At 37.3% G+C, this 27,412-nt stretch overlaps 1 protein-coding gene across 2 annotated transcripts in view; it reads left to right on the plus strand.

Annotated features, from left to right (window-relative positions):
- Nucleotides 1–26,333, plus strand: part of LOC134175232 (guanine nucleotide-binding protein G(q) subunit alpha) — a 118,349-nt gene extending 92,016 nt beyond the window's left edge. For both annotated transcript variants that reach the window (XM_062640910.1, XM_062640921.1), the window contains exons 3-7: nt 741–895; nt 11,040–11,168; nt 11,611–11,740; nt 22,659–22,812; nt 25,176–26,333. In XM_062640910.1, the coding sequence (XP_062496894.1) occupies nt 741–895; nt 11,040–11,168; nt 11,611–11,740; nt 22,659–22,812; nt 25,176–25,366 (759 nt within the window). In that variant the 3' untranslated portion in view covers nt 25,367–26,333. The remainder of the gene's footprint in view (nt 1–740; nt 896–11,039; nt 11,169–11,610; nt 11,741–22,658; nt 22,813–25,175) is intronic.
- Nucleotides 26,334–27,412: the final 1,079 nt, after the last annotated feature.

Here is a 27,412-nt window from a genome sequence, read left to right on the forward strand (position 1 = left end):
CAAAATTATCCTAATTAGATAGAAATTTTAATGTGAAATATTTAATGGAATATTATTGGATTGGGGTAAGCATAGGGTGAAATAAGGACCCATATTTTATTTAAAACCAAAGTTTATTACTTCATTTTCTGTCATAATACTATATTTAACACTGTTTGTCTTTGAACACACTTTATCATCTTTCATTTGTAATTTACTCAGTACTCTTATTTATTCTCATTCATTCACCATTGTCTTTAAGGTCTTCCCCAGTAAATCAACAATAATGTTTTCTTCCTACATCATCACTAAGTTCATTCACATGGATACAGATTTTATTAAAATACCCACCTTTGAATATTTCTTAAGTTTACTGTCTTTTCCATTTATATGTTGTTCAAGTGTCCCAGGTTCCATCACTAATAAGTGGTTTCACTGATAGAATGGATATTAGGTATTTTGTTTAACAATGTCTTTTAGCATGAAAAGTAAATATATGCTGATGCATGTTGAGATCTATATACTTTACATAAAAAAAGTAAGGGTTTTCCCTGTTTTAGCTTATTTCAGGAACTGAGGTTGTCTTTTTTTTCCATCTTCCCATCCTTCTATGTGGTACTTGTTTTTTCAAATTGGATATACATGTTGGTGCTATGGCCAGTATGAAAAATTGGTCCTGTTAATCCCATTCACTGTATATGAGCTATCTGCAAACATAAAAAAACAAAATAAATTTTACTGTTTTGTTTGTTTTGAATTAGGCTCATGCACAGTTAGTTCGAGAAGTCGATGTAGAGAAGGTGTCAACTTTTGAGAATCCTTATGTAGATGCAATAAGAAGCTTATGGAGTGACCCTGGAATTCAGGAGTGTTATGATAGACGACGGGAGTATCAGTTGTCAGATTCAACTAAATAGTAAGTACATGGTGGCTACAAAAAACTATGTATCATTCTCTCTTTCTAATGAAGTGATTTTTACCTTTTAGGTTCTTATACTGTACATCCGTTTACATATTTGTATGCGTATGCAGCACAAACCTAACTGAATATACACTTACTAAATTGTTTTTAGAGAACATTTTCAGGGGAGGAGTACATCTAGTTCAGGATTATGTCCATGTTTTTTTTGCAGGGTGTCAGTCTGTGATTATCTGAAGATTCTTAACTAGGGATGGTTAGTTACTGTTGGTTTTGTTTTCTTTTGTTACACCTGTTCAAGCCCTTACTGTCCTTTGACATACACTCACAAATGCAAGCTAGAAATCAGAGGTCTGGGATGACATTTATGTGCAGAGTAGTTTGAGAGTTCTGGCCTAGCACAAGACTTTATATGTGATTTAGTCAAGGTGAACTCATTTGTCTCTTGCTGATGCAATTTAGTCAGCTGAAAAACAACAGATGCGTGATGTACATCTTCTTTGATTTGCTCCAGTGCTGTCACCACACCATTTTCTTCTGCCACATTTGCCCTATGCATAGGTTCCTGTTATCCTATGCAGTTTGCTGTCCAGTGAGCTTGTTAGCTTCCTAGCCTATCACTTTTATCATTTCTGTATGCATGCTTTGGTGCAGAGTAGTGCAAAGCACAGTGGGATCTCTCTTAACTGGATTCTCACTTTCCCCATAAAGGTATCATACTGTGTTTTGTTCTTTAGTGTTAAGAAAACAAATAGAATATTACATAAAGTGAAAAACTGTAGGGTGCATAAAAGGTGAAAAGAAAATTTAAGAAACAAGTTACTGACAATGTACATTCATACTGTTTCCATACTGAAATGAGTAGCAAGCATAAGTGGAAGGTGAAACAAAGCTTGTCTTACACTTTGGATTTCTTAGATTTGTAGGTGCTAACTTTGTTTCCACAAAAGATGTGATGCTGTTTTTAAAGTTGAAATACACATAGGTATTCTGTGTGTGTTAGAGGATAAAAATATTTCCTACTCTCCAAAGTAGGAAATAGTCATCTAATGCTACTTCAGATGAAATTGTGCTGAATACCATAGTTTTGACCTAGTTCGGATGAAATTGTCATCATGTGTATCTTTTGTATTAAAAATAGTAGGAAATCACTAAGCTGTAGAAGCAAACTGCCAGTCATTGACTTGCAGAAGGCATATACTAGTTAATTCGTTACTTTTCAAGCTCAGCTTGTTTGGCAGTTTCACATGAGTTTTTGCAGATTTGGTAACTTTAATCTGTTATAGTTCATAATATGGATTTCTGCAAAACCTGTTTTAAATGAGAATTGTGAATCATTGTATATAAGGCTTTAGAAAGGCCTCCCTTATATTTGTGCTTGCAGATAGGGTTGTTTTTTCCCATAAAAGCAATTAGCAAAAACTAAAGGAATGTTGTTCCAAAAATACGGTATGTATGTTTAGCAAGAAAACACCCAAACAGAATTTTCTATCTGTAATTCCTGTCCCAAAGCAAGAAAACAAAATGCTTAAAAGTTACTACTGAGATTCATAAGGCAGTAAGCTAGAATAAACTCCCTGGTGCCCACTGATGTTGGTGAGTCTTGATAATTTCTCCTGACCTGATGGATAAACCAAAATCGTCTGTTGTCCACCAGATCTCTTGTAAGCACATGTGTCAATATACTTTGTGAGAATGTGTCAGTATTTTTAAACATGTGTCAATATCACACATGTTATTCATACATCCTTTGCATGAGACTCTCATCTTCCCAGCAGTTTTTTCTGTGTTTTTATAGTAGTAGCATTTTCAGTCTGTTCCCTATATTGCTTGCTTTTTTTTTTTTTTTTGGCCCATTGTCTTCCTAAATCTTTTCCTCTATATTTTATGGGGTTCTTTTTTATAGTTTCTAAAGTGTTTTTTAATATACCCTGTATGTTTCTGTACTTTCTGTCATCTGTTGACCTGCTTTGTCACTGTTAGCTGTGCTTTTGATGTTTTTACACCCACTGCTAGTACCCTGAAAGAATACATCAGATGTGTGTTTGTCACAAGATGTGAGGGCAGGGTCTAAGAAAGAAAACTTCCTACAGCCTAGAGGTTGATTTGAACCACTTAGCGGCTCAGCAAATGGATTTCATTCTCTTACCTTGCAACTGAATGCTCCAAAGTTCAGATGTTAATGTTGTTCTTAAAAGCAGTTTCTGGATTTCTATGTGGTAAAGTCAAGAGCACATCAGGTAAGCAGAGATTATTCATTTCCCATATAAATTACGGGATGACTAAGCCACCTACTTACCACTAAACCACTTCTCTCTTAGATACTATTCACTGTGTGAGACAGCTATAAACCAACACCACGCTGCTGATTGCCTTAAGTAATAGCTGTGTGAGATGAAATCATTCAGTATGTACTCTACGGGGTGTCAGGACCTTAACCCAAATGTAAACAGGTTACCAGTCAACAGTCTGATTATGTCATGGCTTTTCAAAGTCTGAAGAAGGGGGAGTCAACAGTCTTACTGTTGTCATAAGTAAGAGTTCGCATTTATGTCTTCAGAATATCACTGATTTTTTACATGAAAGACAGAGATGAATCCTGACGATGTCTGCTCATCAAAGTTCATGTTCCACCTTTCATGAAACCATTGCATGAATTGTAAAGCTTTGGTTGTCAAATAATTTTATATAATGATACGCAGAGTTTGAAAGTTTTTTGTAACTTCAGCTGAACAATTAATTCCTTCATACCTAAAAAAAAGATAGCATTTTGCTTCCATGTTCCACTTCTGAAACAGGTGCATTTCAGTGGAATTACTGTGTGCTGAATAGGATGTGCTTAGTGGCACGAAAGGGGAAGAATCCCTGTATGAATTTTTTTAAGTTTTATACTATAGCAGTGTACTCCATTTGGTGGTACTGCCTCTAGTGGTCAGAACATTTATTCTTTCACTTTGTAAAGCTGTAGGGAATTCTTACGATATCATGGGTCTCTGTGAGCCTTTCTGGAGGATTAATACTGTTCTAAATTGGGACCTGTTCTGTGGCTGACACTGGTACAGTAAATCATGAACAACTGCCTATATAATATCTGTGTAATAGTCATCTGTTGGGGACAAGAATAAATATACTCCAAGATACATAAGAACATCATTGTTTAATAAACATTTTAATACAGTTCATTGATTTATTTTTTTTTCTTCCCTTCATTTGTAAGAATGTACTTGCAGGTTCTAAAGCTGTATTTGGAGACGGTTTCTGTTGCAAGGTGGTAGATTCTGCTTTTATGTAGCTTTGCAGTAAGATAAAAACAGCAAATAAAAGTCTCAATGTTAAGATCGAGTACTAGCAGCAAAACCATGCTAACCCTATCTTATGCCTTAGATACAGTTCCCAAATATAAAATAAATGTCTGAAGAAAACAGGACAAGGTCTGCTGCATACAAAAGCTATGCATCTTATAGAAAAACTGAAGATTATGCAACACAACAAGGGAAATGCAGAAGGGGAAGTGGGGTTATATAAAGGAGTACACAGTATGTATTTCTTCCAGTTTTTTTTTTCATGCAGTACTGAACATATTTTTAATATTTCTATAATTCTTAAACCACATTTCCTATTAAGAAAAGATTGCACAAGCATTTTTTATTTGATTACTTACTTGTTTGTAGTGTTTGCTAAGGTTGGCTTTTAGCCATGTCGGAAATTGAGAGAGACAGCTAGGTAGGATTTGGGTAGGATAAAGATAAAAATAATACAGTGCAGACTCCTTCATACCTCACTGCAATGATCTTAGGTTTACTCTGTTTACATTAAAATTAGATAGTTCTAGAAACTGATAAACGTGCCTTGACTTTCCACCAATGGTGTACAGGCTCAGAAATGCAAACCTACAGAGAAGTTGTGAAAATGAATCATAGAATCATAGAATAGTTAGGGTTGGAAAGGACCTTAAGATCATCTAGTTCCAACCCTCCTGCCGTGGGCAGGGACACCTTACGCTAAATCATATCACCCAAGGCCTCGTCCAGCCTGGTCTTGAACACTGCCAGGGATGGAGCATTCACAACTTCCCTGGGCAACCCATTCCAGTGCTTCACCACCCTAACAGGAAAGAATTTCCTTCTTATATCCAATCTAAACTTCCCCTGTTTAAGTTTTAGCCCGTTACCCCTTGTCCTGTCACTTACAGTCTCTAATGAAGAGTCCCTCTCCAGCATCCCTATAGGCCCCCTTCAGATACTGGAAGGCTGCTATGAGGTCTCCATGCAGCCTTCTCTTCTCCAGGCTGAACAGTACTTTTATTTACTCTTAGTTTGGTTTACAGCTCGTGTTTGTACTTGGAAAATTGATTCAGTTTACTGTGCTGCTGCTGCGCGTTAGCAAAGAGGCCACTTGTGTCAGTTACTCTGGCAGTTCTGTGGGGTTGGAAAAATCCTACTACAGCAGCTGTAACATTTTGCAAATGTGGAGTTGAAAGACAATCAAATAGTATGCATTTTAAAAAAATGTAGAAAAAGGCTTTTCAAAGCTTGTTTTCTAGCATATGGCCAAATTTTGGGGTAGTCTCATCAGCCAGTTAAGAGTTTTGCAAAACAAACAAAAAACCTCCCCAAAACCACATCAACCCCCACAGCAGGATGGAGAGTAGCCCAAACCAATCCCAGAACAGCCAGGCTGCAAAGGACAGAGATATGCCAAATATTATTTGTTTGCATCATTAGCCTTAGTCATAGAATTTGGTTAGGATTTTATTTTCACTTTCACAGTCTATATGTGCATGAAAGCATTTTGTAGAGGGTTAGGGTTAGTTTTCTGTTTTGCATTAAACCTGCAACATTAGGGTTGAAAAGATGTAAATGTTTGTGGTTACTATAATACCTGGAAAAAGTCAGCCATGTGGTATCATTTGCATATTAAGTGTTACTGGTAAGCCTTGATTTTATAGCTGTGGTTACACTGAAATCTTTCAACAAGCAGTATGTTAAACAGCAAACTTCTGTAGTTTCTTGAGGCTTGTCCCTTCCGTTTTCCCCTGTACTCTCGTTCTCCCCATACAGATCAAGAAACTGTCTTGTTTTACTGGCTGGTTGGTAGGTAACAGGTTGTCTTTTCTGGTTTTAGACTGACCAGCCGACCCTTTTATCAGTGCCAAGTAATTACCTCTATCTCAACATAGAATCATAGAATCCTAGAATAGTTACAGTTAGAAAGGACCTTAAGATCATCTAGTTCTAACCCCCCTGCCATTTTTTGGTTTTGTTTAATGATTTCTCTGGGGGTGTTTCTCGGTGTGGTGCCAGGCAGAGCCTTTCTCTTCAGCAGTAAGTTTTGAGACAGTCTGTGCTCACAGGGTATCATAGGCAGACTGCCTCTAAGCGCAGGGTTTATTAAGGTCTTAGTGAGTTCAGCATCTTGGTACCTCAGTTTTGCCTGCTGAGTCTGGAAATAGTTGTTGGGCACCACTGATGAGCAGAACAATCCGATTTTTAACCTTTGAAAGGGAAGCAAATATTAGATGGATGAAGGTTGTAGCTTTTCTGCCTTTGTCTGCCCATGCCATACTGCCTTCTCTTGATTAATTGGGCTTTCCACTAAACGGTTTGAAGTTACAGAAATCCCTCTTATGGAATAATTCTTGAGAAAATCCTACTTTATCACCTGATTACTTTCCACAAAAGTCTGGCCTTAAAGATGCTGGAAAATAGTAGCTGATGGCTAGTGGAGGGTGTTTGAAGTTCCTGCCCCAGGTTTTTTCATGTTGAAGGTGCTTTAAGACCTCATTCCCAGAAGGTAAATTCAAGTAAGTTTTGATCATCAGTTTTTGTTAGGTGATGTAGCTTTTGAAAGTGAATTAAGACTGGATGTTGAGTAACCTGTTCACGGTGATGGAGTTATATTTAACCTCTTGAAGAAGGTTATTGTTTAAAACAATTCTGGTCTGTTTGTTAAGGCTAAGAGTCTTACCTCTCTGCTTGATTCTTCTATGAGAAAGGGAAGTACAGAGCCAGTCAGGCTACTCCCATGATCCCACTCCTGCTGTTTAGTTTGAAATGTGCACAGACAGTACCTTTGAAACGTGCTCCCTTTCAAGGGCCTTGTTAGCACCTCCATAACCTGACAGCTTCCCTGGAGGTGGCTGCAGGCTTGGATCTTGTAGTAGGTCACAGGTGATGTGAAATACCTTAGAAATAAGTGCTTCTGTCTCAGTGCTGACTGGGAAACAAAAGGCTTCCTCTGCTTCTGGTCAGCGTGTAAATCACACGCATGCTGCTGGGCAGGTGGTGGCATTTCTCCTGACATCAGCAGAGGGCCATGCCAGCAGCGCCTTACATGCTCATTGCCTCAGTAATGCACCACATGCCTGTCACTATAGCAACCCCTGGGAAAATTACCTCAGCAGCTTCTAAAATCCATTTTTACATTAAGTAATTTACAAAATTAAGTTTTTAAACTTAGTATGCACTATATAAAAATTTGCTCAGACCTATGTGGTTTGGCTCATTTGGGCTGGCAGTTCTTTCGTGTGTGGTTTCTTTTTTTTTTTGGGGGGGGGGTGTATTTTTTGGTTGTTTTTTTTATGTTGGGGTTTTCTTGTGGGTTTGGTTTTTTTGTTTTTGTGTTGTGTGGGTTTTATTTGGGGTTTTTTTGTTGATATTTTTTGTTGTTTTTTTAGTAATTTTGTTCCTAGCTGAGTAGTTAATGTTTGGGTGAGAGGCCATATAGCTGTGGTGTGTCTCCTCAAAGTTAAGACACTTCTTAGCAGGTGCTCAGCATGCCATATGACTGAGACCTTTATGGCTTGCCCCTAAAGTTTGCTGCTTGCCTGTAAAATTACTGCTGCCTATACAGCTGAACTCCCCATGGTAACTCTGGTGGTGGTTACCTGCTTTTGGATTGGCCCGGAGGAGCAGTGCCAGGGTATTTCCAATACCTGTATCATTATTATGGTTTTAAATTTTGAAGTTTTTAAGCTGAGGAAACATCTGCTTTGTGCAGTTGTTGGCAGCAGTCTTTTTGTGGAAGTTCATGTTTATGACAAGTCTTGTGGTTTGCTTGCAAGAGTGCATGTGCAGCCATTTCTAGTATGCACTGAAAATTTAGTGTCATTGCAGAGTCTGAGCGCAGTATTTGTGCATACATTTTGAGTTAGGCACTGATCCTGAAGTATCTAGTGCATATCTTTTATGTGCTTAATTTTTTTGCACAGGATTTATTTGCCCAGGCGAGTGATGTATTTGTCAGTACCTGCTTTAAGGCAATGGTGAATCATTTATTTAATAAGCAGATGTACAAAAAAGTCAACGAAAATCTTCATCTTCATTCACTCCTCACCCATCTGAATTCAGAGACTCGAGACATTGCACATAGCCCTGGCTTCATAAAGTTCTCTTCATAAATTTCTCTGATCTGCTTGCAGATAAGTCAGTGGAGGAAGTAACTCCACCCTGCTTTCCTGTGAGAGCTTATGGACTTCCCACACCCCAGGCTGTAGCCATCAAATAAACTAGATTAATTTGAGCAATTTTAGTAGTCTTTCTTCACTATTCCAAATAATTTTACTAGAAATGTGTTAGCATTTTTAGTGATTTTAGAGTATCTTGAAGGGAGCTTTATGTTGCTGATGAAGGCAAAGCCTTCAGTCTGATTTTCAGAAACGTGTTGAATCCCACTGAAGTTGATAGCAGAATGTGAAGTTACATATCGTCATACAGTAACAGAAAGTGTTTCTGATCTGCAGAGCTGTTAAAGTCAGTAGCAGAAAATGCCTATTTGTTTGCTTCAGAGCAACAATGCACAAACTTCATTAAAATGTGAATTCCAGCACAAGTAATTTTCAACAGAAGTGCCTTTGCTTAAAAAAAATAAATAAAAATAAAAACCAGCCAAACCACAACAAATCCAAACTTGAAAAAAAATGATTTTTTTTTCCACTTAAAAAGAATTTCATTAACTGTCTGCGGTATGGTCACAGCATGAAAATAGCAATCATAAAAGATTTAAAAATAAGGTTGCACAACAAAGAACTGGGACATTTTTATTTAAATAAATGGATACAGTAATTTCTTTATTAAGTTTTAAGTTAGAAGGGAAAGTAGTGGGGCTAAATGCCATTATTTGAAAATGAAAAATGCAGGATGCATTCTAAATTGCTTTTGTTGGACTGTAGATTCTGGTTATGATTTGTCAGTGTCAGAAAGATTTTAAAGGATTTTCTGCATGCTATCTGATTTTGTTTTGGTTTGGGGATTTTTTTCTGTGAGGTGCTATTAGTAGTTTTGATACTGCTTTCTTTATTTTTGGCTTTGAGTGTATAATTCAGGACATTAATTCTTAGAGAGCCCAACATTCTTTGATTTCTAAGTGAAGAAATCTAGGGAAAGAAATAGGACTCCTTCAGGATATATAAGGAGTCTTCTATGGACTGTATGGGCTCTGTAAAATGCTGATGGTGAAGTGAGGGGGAAGGTTGCTGTTCAGTAATTGAGTGAGCTAACTTGAGCAGAACTGAATGAGGACGAGGAAAAGATAAGTATTTTTAAGGATAAATTAATGCTTCTGGAACTTAGTGGCATCAGTGATTTGTGTTAGGACAAAAAAATACTCATCTGCCCAATTAATGGTTTCCAGTAACATAAGTGAGATTTAACAGTGTACGATTATCCCTTTGTTTTATTGCCTTTCTAAAATCAGTCAGACGTGCATTATAGGTTACCTTAGTAACATGTGTGCTGTGCACAGGTGCAGTCACCAGGCTTACATAGAAGAACAAAACTGGAGCTTGCCAAAGGAATGCAGCAGAATGGTTGTGCAAATGGTTATCTGTAGGTTAATTTATCTTCTCAGTGGCTAACTGTAGGTCATTCTTGGGCTGGGAAGTAACCAAATGGCCAAGAACTTCATGTCTCGCAGCAGTCTCTCTCAGATATCTACCATGGGGAGAGCCCAAGCTTCCTGGTGCACTAATTTAGTAAGATATCATAGAACTATAGGACAGTTTGGATTGGAAGGGACCTTACAGATCATCTAGTTCCAGCCCCCTTGCCATGGGCAGGGACAGCTTCCACTAGACCAGGTTGCTCAAAGGCCTGTCCAACCTGGCCTTTGAATACTTCCAGGGATGGGGAGCCCACAGCTTCTCTGAACGACATGTTCCAGTGTCTCACCATCCTCATAGTGAAGAATTTCTTCCTAATGTCAAATCTAAATCTTCCCTCTTTCAGTTTAAAACCATTCCCCATGTCCTGTCACTACAGGCCTTTGTAAAATGTCCCGCTCCAGATTTCTCGTAGGCCCTCTTTAGGTACTGGAAGACTGCTACAAGGTCTCCCCTGAGCTTTCTCTTCTCCAGGCTGAAAAAGCCCTGCTTATCCAGCTCCGGGACCCAAACAGGCTATAACACACTTGGTACACTTCCTTTTTTGAAGCATCTCTTTTATGAGAATTAAGTAAAATCTCCAGTACTCCATTGCTATATGATTGAAACCCATCATTAAGCAATAGCAGAAGATTTTTGTGTTGTAGCTAATGAAAATTTACAAGCAATTTTAAGCAATTTGCGGTTATTTACTAACCAGCTGGCATGTATTTCATGTACTACAGGCTTATTAACTTCATCAGAAGTTTGAGTGTCAATGCAGGACTTTCAGGTGCTAGAGATCTGTTCTATAGCACTTCACTGTTTCTTGGGAGATTCATGGTTCTCTGTCCATGTATATGTGTAGACACTGCAGAATGATTAAGAAGTATTTTGCATATTCAAATAAAACAGCAATTTTATATTTCTCAGGCATCTTACAATATTCTTTGTCTCTACATTGCCTAGAATTATTTAAAGAAAAATTTGAATCTTTGGTGAATATACATGTGAAAGCTATTTTCAAGCTTGTTTGAAAATAAAATTTAATAATTACACTCCCCTTCTATAGAATTTACTTGAAGCTATGGAAGTGTACAGGAAGAGGGGATGGAGCACATTTTTATACTTTGTCCCCTCTTTTATGCCAATAATACTTTTTTTTTCTGTTGTGCTTCTTCCTACCCCACAACCGCTTTCCCTTCCCAAGTTTTCCTTTCTCTTTTCCTCAGTCAGATGACAGTGTCACTGTCTTGCATTCCTTTTGTTTCTCCCTGTCTATAGCTATCTTAATGACTTGGACCGCATAGCAGATACCACCTACCTGCCAACTCAGCAAGATGTGCTCAGAGTTCGAGTCCCAACAACAGGGATCATTGAATATCCATTCGACTTACAAAGTGTCATTTTCAGGTAGTTTATTCTGTTTCTTTTTACATTAGTAAAAAAATGGGCAGCTTTACCAGGTTGGGAAGTTATACTCTGGTAGTGCGGCGGGGGGAGAGAAATGACAGGCCACAGAGTCTGTTCTGTTCACATATGTTTTAGCTGAATACACCAGGCATACACTGCCAAATCGTAGCTCATGAAACCTTTGTATCTCAGAAATCTGAGGGTTTTGAGACCCACAATAATCTAAACACAGAAAACACATCAGACTTCAAAGCAATATATTCTTCTTCAGCAAACTTTCTACCTAGAACAGATTCCATTAAATATCAATTAAAAAAAGACATTTAGAAAAACAAACTGAACTTTGTTTTCAACTAAATTCTTGAATTTTGTCACTGTGTGTGTGCTTGTGTGTTTATCTGTTAAGGTGTTCATGGAGTTGATGTGGATGTTAATTTTGCAGAATGGTGGATGTAGGAGGCCAACGATCAGAAAGAAGAAAATGGATACATTGCTTTGAAAACGTCACATCTATCATGTTCCTAGTAGCTCTTAGTGAATATGACCAAGTGCTTGTGGAGTCAGATAATGAGGTAAGCAAGCATCACCAAAAGCACCAGTTTTAATGAAAAAATAACTTCACTTGTCCAGTCCCGGGTGTTTTCCAAATGCGTCCACCAGCAGGCATGCACAACTGCCCTTAACAGAGTGAGAAGCACTACAGGGATGAAGATGGGGGGAGAGGATCAGTCTTCAAATATGGCAGAGCTGATCCACTCTATGGAGGATTCAGAGAAACCTATCTTTTTTGTGTTGAAGGGGAATACAGCTGAATATAGAGAAATGATCTTAGTGTTGCTATGTAGCAGGGCCACAAAAACAGGCAGTGAAAATGAAGACAAAATTTATAGATTCCTTGCCCTCAGCAGGTTTGTTGGTGACACCAAGCTTTGTGGTTCAGTTGATACGCTGGAGGGAAGGAATGCCATCCAGAGGGACCTGAACACGCTTGTGAGGGGGCCTGATGCCAACCTAATGAAGTTCAACAATGCAAAGTGCAAGGTCCTACACTTGCTTCGGGGCAATCCCCAACACAGCTACAGGTTGGGTGAAGAGATTCAGAGGAGCACTGCAGAGGACTTGGGGGTGTTGGTTGATAAGAAGCTCAACATGAACCAACTTCAGTGTGGCCTTGCAGCCCAGAAAACAGCCATATCCTGGGCTGCATCACACTGCATGGGGCATGACCAGCAAGTCAAAGGACAAGGTCCTGCTTCTCTGCTCTCATGAGGCGCCACTTGGAGTACTGTATACGTACAGTTCTGGTGTCCTCAACATAGGAAGAAAATGGAACTGTTGGAGAAAGTCCAGAGGATGGCCACAAGGATGATAAGGGGACTGGAGCACCTCCCATATGAAGACAGGCTGAGAAAACTGAGGCTGTCCAGTGTGAGGCATTCCTGCCCATGGCTTAGGGGTTGGAAGTAGATGACCTTAAGGTCCTTTCCAACCCCAAATGTTCCATGATTCTATGCTAGAATGGACCCTAAAGCAGTAAACTTCATTCCTTACACTTAAGTCACAGGATGTGTATTGTATTTTCATTTCAAAAAGTAAGAGAGGTAAGAAAGTCAATGAGCTGAGGGGGCAAAGCACACTTGTATCCAGTATTTTGAAGGAAGTTTACAGAGTAGAGAAATTATTTAATATTTAGATTTTTTGGCTTTCCTGATGGATAGTGTAAGTTATTCATCAAACTTCTGTGAGTTACTCAAAGGCACAGTCCTATGCAAGTCTTTTAACACATACTTATAAAAGCTAGGTGAAAAAACGAAAACATTTGAATATTCTTTATGGCTGCATACATGTTGATATTTCTGTGTAAGAGAATGGTTGAAATAACAAGGCAAAAGCGTGTTCCTGGACATGTATGTTAGGTAACTACTATATATTATATAACTATTCTTAAATTGTTTTGTAAAAGATAGCTTTACACATAAAGCTGTTTTGATTTTTCAAGATTTCACTTCTGAAACACTTCATGGAAGCAAAAGTTGTAAAACTCCTCATTGTCTTGCAGATGGTTCTTCCACATTGCTGCTAAAGTATTAATGTTTCTTACTAATCTTAACAGTGGAAAACTTCTGAACCTTTCTGAACCTTCAGTTTAAAATATATTCATAACTTTAATTCAGACCAGTTCTTGTTTTCAAGTCATACATACGTACCCTAGTAGCACCTTCCAGCAGCCTTAGGCCTGGAGCCAGACTATCTTAGAGCTAAGCAGCTCATCTGGGCAGCTTAGTTTTGGCTTTCGGCAGGCTGTAGCCAGTCTATCTAGATTTTGTTGGTATTCTAGAGCACTAGTTTATTCCCTTCCTCATAATTCATGTATTTACTGATCCCATATTGCAGTTCTGTCTGAAAATGTTTGTAATGTATGGAGCAGGCTGGAATGGCTTAAGGATTCTGAGTTTTTAAAATAATAGCGAAATTGATTCCTTGGAGTAAGAAATCCTAGATACGCACCTTCAAGCTATGCCTAATACTGCCGTTACTTTGTCTGTGTTGTCCTTTCATATGTTACACTATTATCTAGGATCGATCTTTTCTGTGATCTTGACAACAATATTGGTCAATGGATATCCACAGAAATTATGTCACGAAAATAATTTTTCCATCTTCTTGCTTTTACCTTGCATTTATCAGTCCATTGGCTTTCACTGCCTTACCACATGTAACCCTTGGTCTGCTTTAAGACCTGTATTATCTAACCTGATATGTTAACCAGGTTTAATATTTTTTTTTTGTGCCAGTCTTGACCAGTCATTTTTAAAATAGTCAAATACTTTTGCATGTGTCACTGCTCTCATTCTGAACAGAAAGAGTTCCCCTGCTCCGTTGCTGCTGTGTAATGTGCAGTGGTGTAGCAGCCAAAGTTGTGTGAAGACTGCTGCTTGCACTGTTGAGAATCCTGCTGCTATGACTTTATGCTCTCTCATTCTGTGTTCAGCATCTGTTGTCTCACAGATTTATACCGTGTTTATAAACTTTCAAAGCAGTGGCTGTTACTTAGGATTAAAGTGCAGCTGTGATCCCCATTAAGTCTTGTAGGTTTCTGAGGCGTAGAATAGCAGGTTCATTTGCCAGTAGCAGATGTTTGCATGGCAATAGCAGTGGGAAAACATAACATTTGTATTTTGAGATATGAACAGAACCAGTAGATCTGGAAGTAATTCAAGCAATGGTTCTGAAGGCCATTGGACAAACCTTGCAGCAATTCAGGGAGTACTCAGACAAGTGGAACAGGAGGGATGGAAGGTAGAAGGGACAATGTGATTGGTGGAGTCCCTTTTGGAAGGTGGTGTAGGCTAAATAATCTGGGAAGAGAGTTGTTCTTAAACACTTGTCCAAAACATTACCACCAAGGAATCATTAAAACTGTCTAGTGACTAAATTGTCTATAAATACAATGCCCCTCAGTAAAATCATGTTTAGCTTGGTGTTCATAGATCATAACGGCTGAAAAATGATAGCTACATATGAGTGTAGTAGAATTGGTTGCTTAGAGGCATAGGATCTCCATCCCAGAGACAGATGTACAAATCTTGAGTAGACATGGCCATGAGCAACTAGATCTAATAACAAAGTTAGTGCTGCTGGGAGCAGGGTGTTGGACAAGATGACTTCCACAGGTCTTTTCCACTATAAATTCTCTCTAAGTAGAAAAATAATTGTTTGACAAATAAAAGATTTGTTTGTTTGTTTCTTTGGGGAACATTCTTGTGGTCGTGTCATAAGCTTTAAACCCCTGAAGAATCAAGCTTTATTTGATGTTGGATATCTGAATTAGTGTAGTTACTTCCACAGTCTTTAATTTACACTGAAGAACTATCTTGTGATTTTATCATAACATTTGCATGAAGTCAAAACAGGCGGTTTAGAAAATTACGGCTCAGTACCTCAGCTGTAACTGCAGAGCGAAACTGTGAAGGAACTTTGTAGAGTGGTTTTCTGTGACAATTCAGTGCTTCAAGCACTGAATAAAGGCACTGTGCAAGGAGGCCAGTTCTTCTAATTGGTGGAAATTTGTTATATTCTTAGGATGTTCCAAGTAGAAAGGATCAATGCTGCTTGGTTTGTTAAAAAGTATTAAAGAATAATGTATTTAAAATTACATTAAAATAGTTAAATAAAACCTACGATAAGTATTTTTACTGTGTTTGCATTTGTGTGTGTATGTAGGTTAATTAATGTAGGCATACAAACTCATGTTTTGAGTATGGATAAAATGCATCTGCAGAATTGATAGATGGAACTTCTGTACCATTCATCAGTGCCATCTGTTAATGGGTGACACATTGGTACAGTGTTCCAATCACACTTCTTTTTGATGTGGGACAAAAATAAGAAAGGAGGCAATTATCTCAAGCATGTATTCTACTTTTTCACTGGAACTATCTTGCTGTTCACATCTGGGCATGCTTCCACTTCTCTTACAGCACTTTGTGTTCCTTATTCACAGCTTAGTCCTATGTGGCTTAGCATGAGGACTGAAAGAAAACAATGAGATCAGAGCACTTTCTGTTTTTATGCATCATGAATAAATGTAATACTTTAGTAGCCTGGTTTTTTTTTCATCAACATTCAGCAATCCAGAGCAATTGAGCATAGGTCAGTGGCATAATATGAATTCTCAGATAGAACTGAAGTCCTCAAATTGTCTTATTTAATTATTTAATTATTTAACAATGTTATTTCCATGGGAAATAAAATCTCCAGAACTCACTGTTTATTTCGAAACTAGAGAAAATAACACATTAACCACCTGTGCCAAACCTTGTTCCTCTATGTATGGTATCTGCTCATACCTGTTCACACATACATGCATATGTATTTCCTTTTTGGTTTGTGGATAAAGAACCTTTTGAATGTAAAGTATCAGTACTGGGAAGTATTTGTATAAGGAAGAGTCAGAGCCTCTCTGTCTTTTGTTTAAGTGGGTGGTTCATAATGGAAATGGGAGGTTGAATGATTGTGAACATGGTTGCAGAGGCTGCCAGAAACACTGCTGGTAAATGTTGCTGTTGGCAGCAATTGCTGGCAAAGATAACTGCTTCTATTTTTTTATTTTTCTTTTTTTCCAGTGATCAGTGGAAAGGACTTTTTTCAGTGTCAATTTTAAAATACTTTCAACTTTTCTTTTTTATCTGTACATATTCATGAAAAACTGATTATTCTGGCATTCATGTTCATTCATAAAAATTAACAGCCTTTATTAATTTATTTATTGAAAGAATATTTTACAGCAATGTTTGACCGTGTTTCTGGAGCGACTTTTTAGGCCACTTTTTTTGGACAGTGATTTTGTGCTTTGAAGGTTGTTGAACATGTTGCTTTGATGGATTATTCCCAAGTTCTGTGTTTGAAGTTGTCTCTTACTGTGTTTGAGTTACTCATCAAAATATTTGTACAACCACTGCAGATTTTTTTTCTTTGATAGTAGTCTTAAATAGATTTTTCTTAAGCTAGTGTAGTTTCAAGATTATACTTTGTACCAGTGGCAAAAATCTGAAGCATTTCCAATATTGTTACTGTAGCTACTTTTTTACATAACGGAGGACTTGGTACTTACCTCCTACTTTCTGATTTCCTCTGTTATTTCCCAGCTTTTGTGTAGCAGCTCTGTTAAATTGATAGCCAAGGAATACACTGTAGGTCTCTCTGCGCAGCTAGACTGCTGGAAGTCTTATTTAGAGAACAGAGACATTCCTAATTAATACAGACTTTTGCACAAAAACCATCCACATGCACAAGATTTTGTCAGGTAAAGTACTAGAGTCCATTACTGTGATACTAAACAAATTCCAAAGTATTAACCTCTGCTTTTTTTCCTAAAGCTTTCTTGCTTCAGTACATCCTCTTCTAGAATTATCATCTCTGAAAGCCCTCTCACTCGAATATTTGTTAACGGCATAAATGTAGTCAGGTACATAGTGCAAATTATTGACTAAAAATTGCTTTTTGTTTGCCTCCTCACTGCCTTCCCTCACGTCATTTTAAAATTCAGTCCCTCAAAGTCTGTGAAATCCCAATATTGTTAACAGACACTATTTAAGTTACTAACAAGTTTTAAGACAAAAGTTAAATACATTTTTCATTTTATATGTAAGTTATAATATGCCCACTAGATGCCACTCTAGACAATTATAAAGACAGTAATGGGTGAATCTCCACTACTTCTTCTGTATTGTTTCAGATTAATGTTGTACTGGGTCTTTTCTGTTAAAGCACTGTGTTAGCTTTCCCGTCACGGGGTACCAAATGATGCAGCTTTTAAATGCTATTTTACAGCTTTTCAGGTATTTTTCATAATTTGCAAACTTAGCATCAAGCAGTTATAAATTATTATTTCTTTAATTGTGGGAGTTACTGCATATTTTTTTTCAGAGCAACAGATAGCAAAGGGACTACCTAAATGCAAACTAGAAATCCGTGATTTTAACATGAAAACTGGAAGTATGTGATTAAAAAGAAGAAAAAGGTAGAAGTATACTCTCTTTTTTAAATGAGGAAGAGTTTGCATTTGGATATAAAATGTGACAAAAGGTGGGTTTTCTGTCTAGTTGTATTTATGGCAGTTTGTGTGGAGAATGGGAGAATTTTATGCTGGCATCTCTATGTCATAAGGAGGAAAATGGAGTAATGGCTGGTAACACCAGTATGTAATTTAGGACTGACTGCAGACAAGCAGAGTAGGGAAGTTTCTTAGGCAAGCAGATTTTGAAGGATGGTGAAAGCAATGATCCTGTGCTCATTTTCCTTCTGCCAGCTGCCTGCAAAGTCAGGGGTGCCATGGTGAGCTTGTTGCTGCTGTCAGAAGGGAGTTGCTGAGAAGGTTGGCATCACTTCTGAGAACGGCTGTCAGCTACTTAAGAGTGCCTTGAGCCAGCTCCAGCTGCACATTTCTGTACATTAGTAATTCACAAGTTTCTTTTTCCAGCCTTTGCCATTGAAGTTTAAATAAGATTTTCCTGGAAGCAATTTGGTGAAGTAGAGCTGGCGCATAAAATCAGAGCGAGTGCTTGAACAAACTGTTAAATACTGCCTGCTCCCCACTGTTCTTGTCCTCTCTTCTAAGAGCCGCACTGGCTTGCTTGGTTTGGCAAAGTTTTCTTCACATTACATCTGACAGACCAGTGCTGAACTTTTTCTATACTCCTTGTCATCCTGTCCCTATCCAGTAAAAACACTGTAATGTGAAACTGTTTCATACATAAGAGTGCATCATATTAAAGGCAAGGGTCAAATAGAATCATAGAATCATAGAATAGTTAGGGTTGGAAAGGACCTTAAGATCATCTAGCTCCAACCCCCCTGCCATGGGCAGGGACTCCTCACACTAAATCATCTCACCCAAGGTTCTGTCAAACCTGGCCTTGAACACTGCCAGGGATGGAGCATTCACAACTTCCTTGGACAACCCATTCCAGTGCCTCAGCACCCTTACAGTAAAGAACTTCTTCCTTATATCCAATTTAAATTTGCTGTGTTTAAGTTTTAACCCAATACCCCTTGTCCTATCACTACAGTCCCTAATGAAGAGTCTGTCCCCAGCATCCCTTTAGGCCCCCTTCAGATACTGGAAGGCTGCTATGAGGTCTCCATGCAGCCTTCTCCTCTCCAGGCTGAACAGCCCCAACTTTCTCAGCCTGTCTTCATATGGGAGGTGCTCCAGTCCCCTGGTCATCCTCATGGCCCTCCTCTGGACTTGTTCCAACACTTCCATGTCCTTTTGATGTTGAGGACACCAGAACTGCACACAATACCCCAAGTGAGGTCTCATGAGAGCAGAGTAAAGGGGCAGGATCACCTCCTTTGACCTGCTGGTCATGCTCCTTTTCATGCGGCCCAGGATACAGTTGGCTTTCTGTGCTGCGAGTGCACACTGCTGGCTCATGTTCGTTTTCTCATTGACCAACACCCCCAAGTCCTTCTCCGCAGGGCTGCTCTGAATCTCTGCCCCACCTGTAGCTGTGCATGGGATTGATGTGACTCAGGTGTAGGACCTTGCACTTGGCATGGTTAAACTTCATCAGGTTGGCATCAGCCCATCTCACAAGCATGTCAAGGTCCCTCTGGATGTCATTCCTTCCCTCCAGTGTATCAACTGAACCACACAGCTTGGTGTCATTGGCAAACTTGCTGAGGGTGCACTCAATCCCACTGTCCATGTCAGCGACAAAGATGTTGAACAAGACTGGTCCCAACACCAATCCCTGAGGAACACCACTCGTTACTGGTCTCTAGCTGGACAGAGCTGTTGACTACAACTGCTTGCATGCAGCCATCCAGCCAGTTCTTTATCCACTGAGTGTACTTGGTACTTGATCAGTATCTTTAGGAAGCTTTGAAAGACACTTGTTAAATATACAAATTATATGAAATTTGTATTGAATCCCTTGAATTAACTGATCTGATCTTTTAAAATTTAGATTTAAAATTAAAATCTTATTATCTCTGTCTTCTCTGAATTGAACACTCTGGAGTGTTGCAATGTGACATATGTTCAGAGGAGATAAACAATGATACCCTACGTCTTTTTTCCATGCTTCTGTTACACGGGCAGAACATAGCATTCTGTGTGTAGGTTTTTTTTTTTCCTTGAGGATCATGAAAATTCATAGACCTGTCAGTTACGGATTTTAAGGAGAGTAACCTTTTATTTAACTGATTTAGACAGCTTGCCATCTTTTGCCAGCTCCTTAGAAAACGTGATTTCAGCCTTCTTGATGTCTTAATCCCTGCTGTTCGCTTCATTCTGCAAATGGAGGTGCATAAGGGCCGTTCTGTGGTGGTTCCACTCTGAGATAATCCCTGTGCCAAGGTAGTGTTCCTCAGAGCTACCATTTGGTGCACAGACCTTACTGTCTTACATTCCCAATAGTCTCATCTGATACAACAATACAGGACAAGATCCTTATACCATAAGAAGTAATTCTACTTCAGTGGGCTCTGGCAATATAATGTTCATTTTTTATAATTTCACACAAGTCTCTGAATTTCAGTTAATTTTGTTTATTACTGGCTAATATAATACAAAATCAGCAAGGGCAACAGTCTGTTGCTTCTTCAAAGCCTGTTCTCTTGGAATCAGGAATAGACTCAGACTTAGCGTGGGTCTTTCTGGAAGTACAGTTAACTGGATGACACTTGGACGCAAGTGGCTTCTGTATGAAATTATACTAAACAATACAGTGAAGTGAATGAGGGTGAAATAATCTGGTAGTGTTTTATTGACTTACTGACATCCTGAACTATGTATTTTTTCCGAAGCAGTTGAGTTTCTTTCAGTTAGACTGCATATACTGGCCACTTTGGAAAATTCCTGAAGGTTGTAATTATTTCTTTTGATATAACATTAATTTTTTTCTGCTCTTTTACGCTGCCTTCTTAACAGTATCCTTTTTTGGCATCCCAGACTGATTTTTAATTACTTGACCTATTCTTTGAAGTCATGAAAAAATGCTTCATCTCATCTGAGTGGAATCCTTAGGAGATCTGTCAGCAAGGAGAGGTTTAAGTCAGATTCCTCAATTCAAGTTTCAAAGGACTTGAGAGACATTTATAAATCTGTAAAAAAGTTACTCTCTGGAATGCAATTCATATTATACAGAATTCATCATTAGTATATAATGCAAGACATACTCTTCTTACATTGAAGACACAATATTTTTTTCTTCATTTTTGTAGGTCTCCTGGTATTTTTATGGTACGCAGTACTTAATTTTTTATCCGATGGCATGGCAGAAATTTTAAGCGTGTATCACTGTCGCTTTAGTCTGCATGCCTTTTCTGCTTTGACTTGTTGATATACCTTTAAAATAGAAAATGAAAATGTATTCTGGGTTCAGTAACAATGTTGGGATGACAGTTTTCTTGAGTTTTCCTAGAGGAAGGGTCATAAATGTGTCCAAACAGATTTGTCTTCGCAATTCTGTGTTACATATGTGGGAAAAAAACGACCCAACAGAGTTATAGATGAAAATAAGACTGTTGTATCGAGGTTTTTTGTGAAAAACAGGAACATTTACTTCAGATAAATAATTTCTTTGTGTTTGGTGTGCACTTTGCTTACTGCAAGGTTTTCATTAGCTTATAAATTTACTGTGAAAGAATGCTGCTATTGCTTTTCTACCTTTTAAGTGTCACATTAGAAGAAACCAAGCGTTAATTAGTTTAGGTAAATATAATCTAAACAGTATTTGTAAGTTTACATTGCCTTTTGCATCAAGCTGAGAAAGTGAAAGCTATCCTGTCTAGTTCCCATTGCTATTCTGTAATGCCTTGTTTAGAGAAAGAAGTTTATCTGGAATGTCGAGAAGAAAATAGTCTGATTAACAGTTAGACTCAGGACTTAGGTTTTATGCTCAGCTTTCTTGACATTTTGTTTTTTCTCTTTTCTGAATGAAATCCTGGCACCATTGAAAATCAATGTGAGTTACTGCTCACTGCAAGAAAGCAAAGGTATTACTCCTTTGCATTAGTTTCTCAAATCTATCAATATATTTGGACACCCCATACCAGATAATCTTCTGCTACAAAACAGGGTTTTTTTTGTTTGGTTTTTTTTTTTGTTTTTTTGTTTGTTTGTTTGTTTTGTTTGTTGGTTTCTTTTGGGATTGTGTTTTGGTTTTGGATTTTGTTTTGGGTGGGTTTTTTTGTTATTTTTGTTTGGTTTGAAGTTCCTGTTCATGTTCATGTTGGTCTCTTTAAAATGCAAATCAGTGCAAGTAAAGATTTACTTACAGTTATCTATGATTCTGTGATCCACCTTCTGCTGTTCTCTGGAGCACAGTTTGGTGGTGAAGCAGTATTTTTAATGGGGCTGCAGCTTTAAATAAAAAGAGTAAGGTAATTCCTTTGTTTTGAGCTCCATCTGTTCTCTGCACTAACAACATCATGTTAGCGTAACAGTTCCTCAGAACTGTTACCAAATTCTAATTTAATTTTACAGCGACAGAAAAATGTTGCAAATAGAACTGTAGCTTCACTTAACATTTCAGCTATAATGCAAAGTATTTTCAGGAGCAGTTAAGTAATTAAAGGCTAACCCAATGATAGAAAAAAAATAGCAATTCACAGATTAAGATTTTGCTGTTGACAAACAGTTCTCAGGTTCCAAATTTACTTGCAGCTATTTTAAAGCTGATCTGATCATAGCTGTGCATACTGAGACTTTACAAATACACCTGTTATAGCTTTCATGTACATAGCCTGTGTTTTAAAGAACACTTATACTTGAGCAGTTGAATTTGCAAAAACATGCCTGCATATTTAATTAACTTCTTGCCTTTTAATTGTAATTTAATTATGTGAACCTTACATACTGGTAGGAAGATGCAAAACATGAAATGGATAAATTTACCAAATAAAGTGAAATTGCATTAATTTATTTTTTAAAAAAGTATTTTCATGTCCACCAAAATTTCACTCTCTTTTCTATTCCAGAATCGAATGGAAGAAAGCAAAGCACTCTTTAGGACAATTATCACATATCCATGGTTCCAGAACTCTTCAGTCATTCTGTTCTTAAATAAAAAAGATCTCTTAGAGGAGAAAATTATGTATTCCCACCTAGTTGATTATTTTCCAGAGTATGATGGTAAGTATAAAGACATCAGAGCTCATGTTCTATTTGCACTGCAGTAATGAGAATCGTAATAGCCTTGTCCAAATGCTAGACACATAGATAATTTAATATATTTTACACCTAAAAAAAAAAAGCTGCTTTGCAATTTTTAATAATCTACATTTTAAAAATGTGATTGAACTTCTGTGGGATTTTATAGATTATTTTATAGATTGCTAAGATTTCATTTTAAAAATTGGGGTGAAGGTTTAGACTGAAGTATAAAAGAAAAAAAAAAAATTCCGTGTGCCACTCAGAAAAACCAGTACCACTCCTTCCACCCTTTTATTGTACCTCTTTGTTTCCTGTATTTCAGTTTTACATTATTTATGTGAAGCTTAATATGCTTGTCTATAAAAAGTTGTGTGGATTGTACAGCAGTTTCTACTAAACCTGTACTTCAAGAAAGTTTTCCTGAGGTAAAAACCTAACTATTGTGAGGTAACTGAGTGGTAGCCTTGGTGACAGAGAAAAATCAAACTGATATAATTAAGGGTCTAAAGAACTAAATTCTCCTATTTAAAAAAGAAATAAATGAATGTCTTCTGTCCCACCAAAGAGTGAATAGCATATTTCAAAGCTGAATAAAAGAGTAAATCTCTTACGTTCAAATATGGAAAGTATTCCTGTTAAGGGGAAGTGAGGGTGAACAGTCTGCAGATCACAACCACTCTGCAGTCTAAATTCAACATTGACTCATTCAATTTTTTTCTGAATTCCTGAGGTATTAAATGTACTTTCAAACCTGACTTTTCCATTCTTGAACTTCAGACAAACACAAATTTAAATTACATGATAGTCAGCAGAGATCTGTTTAGATAAGTAAGTTTGGATATAGTCTTTGAGAGAGGGCTGAGTCTAGCTACTGTGAAGCTGAAAATTCTAGGAGGTTGTTTAAAATAGTAAGTGTTTTACTTTGAAGAAATCAGTATCTTTGAAAGTCTTAAGAGTTTCCTTCACAAATATTGCAAATTTAGTCATGGTAGTGTGAGACTTACCATTGCTGCTCTTTCTATAGAGCTGGGTGACCAAGCCAAAGGCTAGAGTCTGTTGTGTGTTAGAAGCTGTAGAAGCATTGAACAGTCTGCTGGAGAGCTTATGATCTGTTTACATCCCCAAATCTCAGGAAATATGTTATCTGTGTATGTGTATGTATGTTCATATATGTGTATATGTGTCCATGTGCATACCTCTACATGCATTTGCAGCACACCAGAAAGTACATGATTTCTCTTCTGTGCATTCCCTACGTAAATTTTATAGTTACGCAATTTGGAATGTTAGCATTTGTAATCTTGAAATATTAGAGATAGGTTATCATGCAGTTGAAAATTATGTGGGCATGTGCTAACCCTCAAAGTACAGATTCCATAAGCACTGAAGGACAGAGCTACCTACAAAGGTTGAGTGCGGGTATATTACCAGGACTAAGGAAGAGAATAGGAGGAAGCAGCACAGAAAACATGCATGTTCTGTAGAAACACAACTTCCAGAAATAGGAGAGCAAGGGAATTAATGGCCTTTGGAAGTAGTTTGGAATAACAGAACAGAATTCAACAGCTTGTGTCTTATGTTCTTGCTTTTGCACTGCTCTTTTGGCTGTGAATGTAAATGAATCCTGACTGTTCCAGGCTGGAAGTCATTACTTTACCTCCTCTCTTCTGTAAAGCTGAACATGTGGTTTAGCCTCTGTCCTTCTGAGAATTACAACCTTAATTTAGATCTGATAGGATTATTATCATACATAATTTAGATAACAAGTGATTTGTTAGAACATGAGCCTTTTGCAATCAAACAGCTTCAGCTGGAGAGCATGTGTATTTTGTTATCACTAAAATAAATTCTGATGGTAACAGCGTCAGAACAGTTCAGGATCTAACTTCATTACACTACCTATTAAAATATTAATACCTATTAAAATACTTATAAAACTAGTAAGTGTTACCATGCTAAAATAACTGAATTATAATTTAAATATAGTTCATGTAGACTGAACATTTACCAATTCTGTTAACATTTTTTAAAAGATTTACTAGTGTAGCTAATTTCTCTGTTTTCATTCTGTGCAGTTTTAAGTTGCCTAAGTGTTATCAAAGAAAGAGGATAGTCATCAGCAAAAGAGCACCTTTGACATGATAACTCTAACTTGATAGAATTTATGAAATTTCCTTCCATCTTTATTTTCCATAGTTCCTACCAGGAAGAAAGCAGCTAGTGTATGATGATTAGCCCTCTTACATGAGGACTACAGACTGAGTCTTCCTTGTTTTGTGTTAAAAGAGGTTCAAGTACTGAACTGTCTTTAAGAAAAGTGACTTTCTCTTCCTAATTATCAGGACCACAGCGGGATGCACAAGCGGCACGAGAGTTCATCCTGAAGATGTTTGTAGACCTGAACCCAGACAGTGACAAAATTATATACTCCCACTTCACATGTGCTACAGACACAGAGAATATCCGCTTTGTCTTTGCTGCTGTCAAGGACACAATCCTACAGTTAAACCTGAAGGAGTACAACCTGGTCTAACTGTGTCTAGGAGGCCCTCAGAAACTACGTTTGTGTGATTGAAGATATACAAGAGGGACTGTATTATCTGTGAAAACAATTTGCATAATACTAATTTATTGCTGGCCTGGACTCTGTGAATGTCCACAGAGTTTGTAGTTAATATTATGATTTTAATTTAAACTATATGGAGGAAAAACAAAAGATGCTGAAGTACATTCATAGCACATTCCTCATTTTTTAGGCAAAACCTTGTGACTCAATGTGTTTTAAATTCTCAGTCATACATTACAAAGAATAGCAGGTTTTGCTAATGAAGCAAAATCAAGCTGGTTTCCTCTTTCCCTGACCCTTTCTCTCTCCCTCTTTCCTCTCCCTCTTATCTTTTACAAGGTACAGTGGCCTTTTTTTTCCCCTGCATTCCTGGGTGGAATGTTTTCTGTTGAATTATTTGGTCAGGAAAATACTATCATATGAATTGAAATCATCAGTCATTCTAATTTTATAGTATGTACTTATCTGAAGGATCAAAAGTATTGATACTGTGATTTTTAAATTCTTGACAGGGGTGTCTTAATTCTGTCTTCAGTTTTGGGACTAGAATATTTGAATTGCAAAATAGAATTACAGTTATATAAGATACTAAATTTAACCATATTTTCACAGTTCAGAAAGATGCATAGAAGACAGTCATGACGTAATTAAGACACACCTGGGATGTATATGTGTAGTGTGTTAGAATCCTTTTGTTTGCCATGTGCCATTTCTTTTTCTTCTTTGATTCATAAATGCCAAATAGAAATGTCATAGACACTACATCTTCCCCAGTGGCTACAGCCTGAAACAGTGGGGTGGTTTGGTTTTTTTTTTCAGTTGTGCAGGGTTTTTTCTTAAGTTAGAGCTTTTTTAAGTGTTCTTTTTCCACAATAGAAAAATTATTTTTATTGTATAATATTAATGTTGCCAAATCTGGCTTTTTATAAAAACAATACGCCAAACTGATGGGTTGGGAACTGACCTGATTGAGTCAACTGCCGAATGATAAACAAACATAGTTTCAGCTCTCATGTTCCCTTTTTTAGAAATTGTTCTATTTTCTAATGCCAAAACCAACAGTGTGAGTGAATATGCTACAAGGTGCACCATGCACATGCGTGTGGTCTACTAATTTAAAGACAGTTTAAATCCTTATGCCAGGTATGGCATGAGATTGTTTTATTTAATAATATCAAGGCACCTTTAGCTGTATAACAAGAAATCACTGATGAGAAATCACATTCAGGAACCTTTCTCGATAAGGTTGCGTGTTCACTAACTGATTTACAGACATTTAATAGGCTTTCATGCAAAATAGCCTCTCTCAACATTCTTTAGAAAAGATTTATTAATGTAAATGAAACAAAATCATTCTTGAAATTTAAATGTGCAGTTTTCTTAACAACAAAAAATGCAGCACACAGTGATGATCCTTTATTCTGCAGCTTAAATTGAAAGGTGTTTTTTGACCAGGTGCACGATTCCTAGCAAGCAATAGAAAACTTGCTCAGACATATAATTGGGTTGATTATCTGAAATGACAAGTAGCACTAGAGTGCACTTGACACAGAAGTTGCTGCCTCATAGCAGCAGATGGGAGGTGGAAAAAAGAATAGCTTATTAATCAATCACTGAAGTTGAACAATAAATACTAATAAGACCTTTTTTAATCCTTAATCCTCCCAAATCTAAACCAACAATAATAAGAACAGTTGTTATTTTTTGCTCCCTCTTAAAACACCTTGTAATTTAAAACTGGTTGTAGGTATAGTGCAATTATGAATGTTATAATCATTGTACATACATCTATATATATATATGGTGGCATCCATATTGGCTTTGTAATCATTAATTTTTGGCAAATTGAATGTGCTGTATTGATATGTATCTATGTAATTGTATTGTATGTCTTATAGCTAATTCACATTTTAAATAATGTTATTTTATTTACTTTTTTAAGAGAGAAGAATGTAAATTTTGTCAGTTTATTTCTGACTAGGGATTTGTTGTTGTTTTTTATTTACAAAAAAA

Source organism: Pezoporus occidentalis, unplaced genomic scaffold, assembly GCF_034315485.1.
Source record: "Pezoporus occidentalis ecotype Australia unplaced genomic scaffold, CSIRO_AGI_Poc_V1 ctg117, whole genome shotgun sequence".
Classification (NCBI taxonomy): Eukaryota; Metazoa; Chordata; class Aves; order Psittaciformes; family Psittacidae; genus Pezoporus; species Pezoporus occidentalis.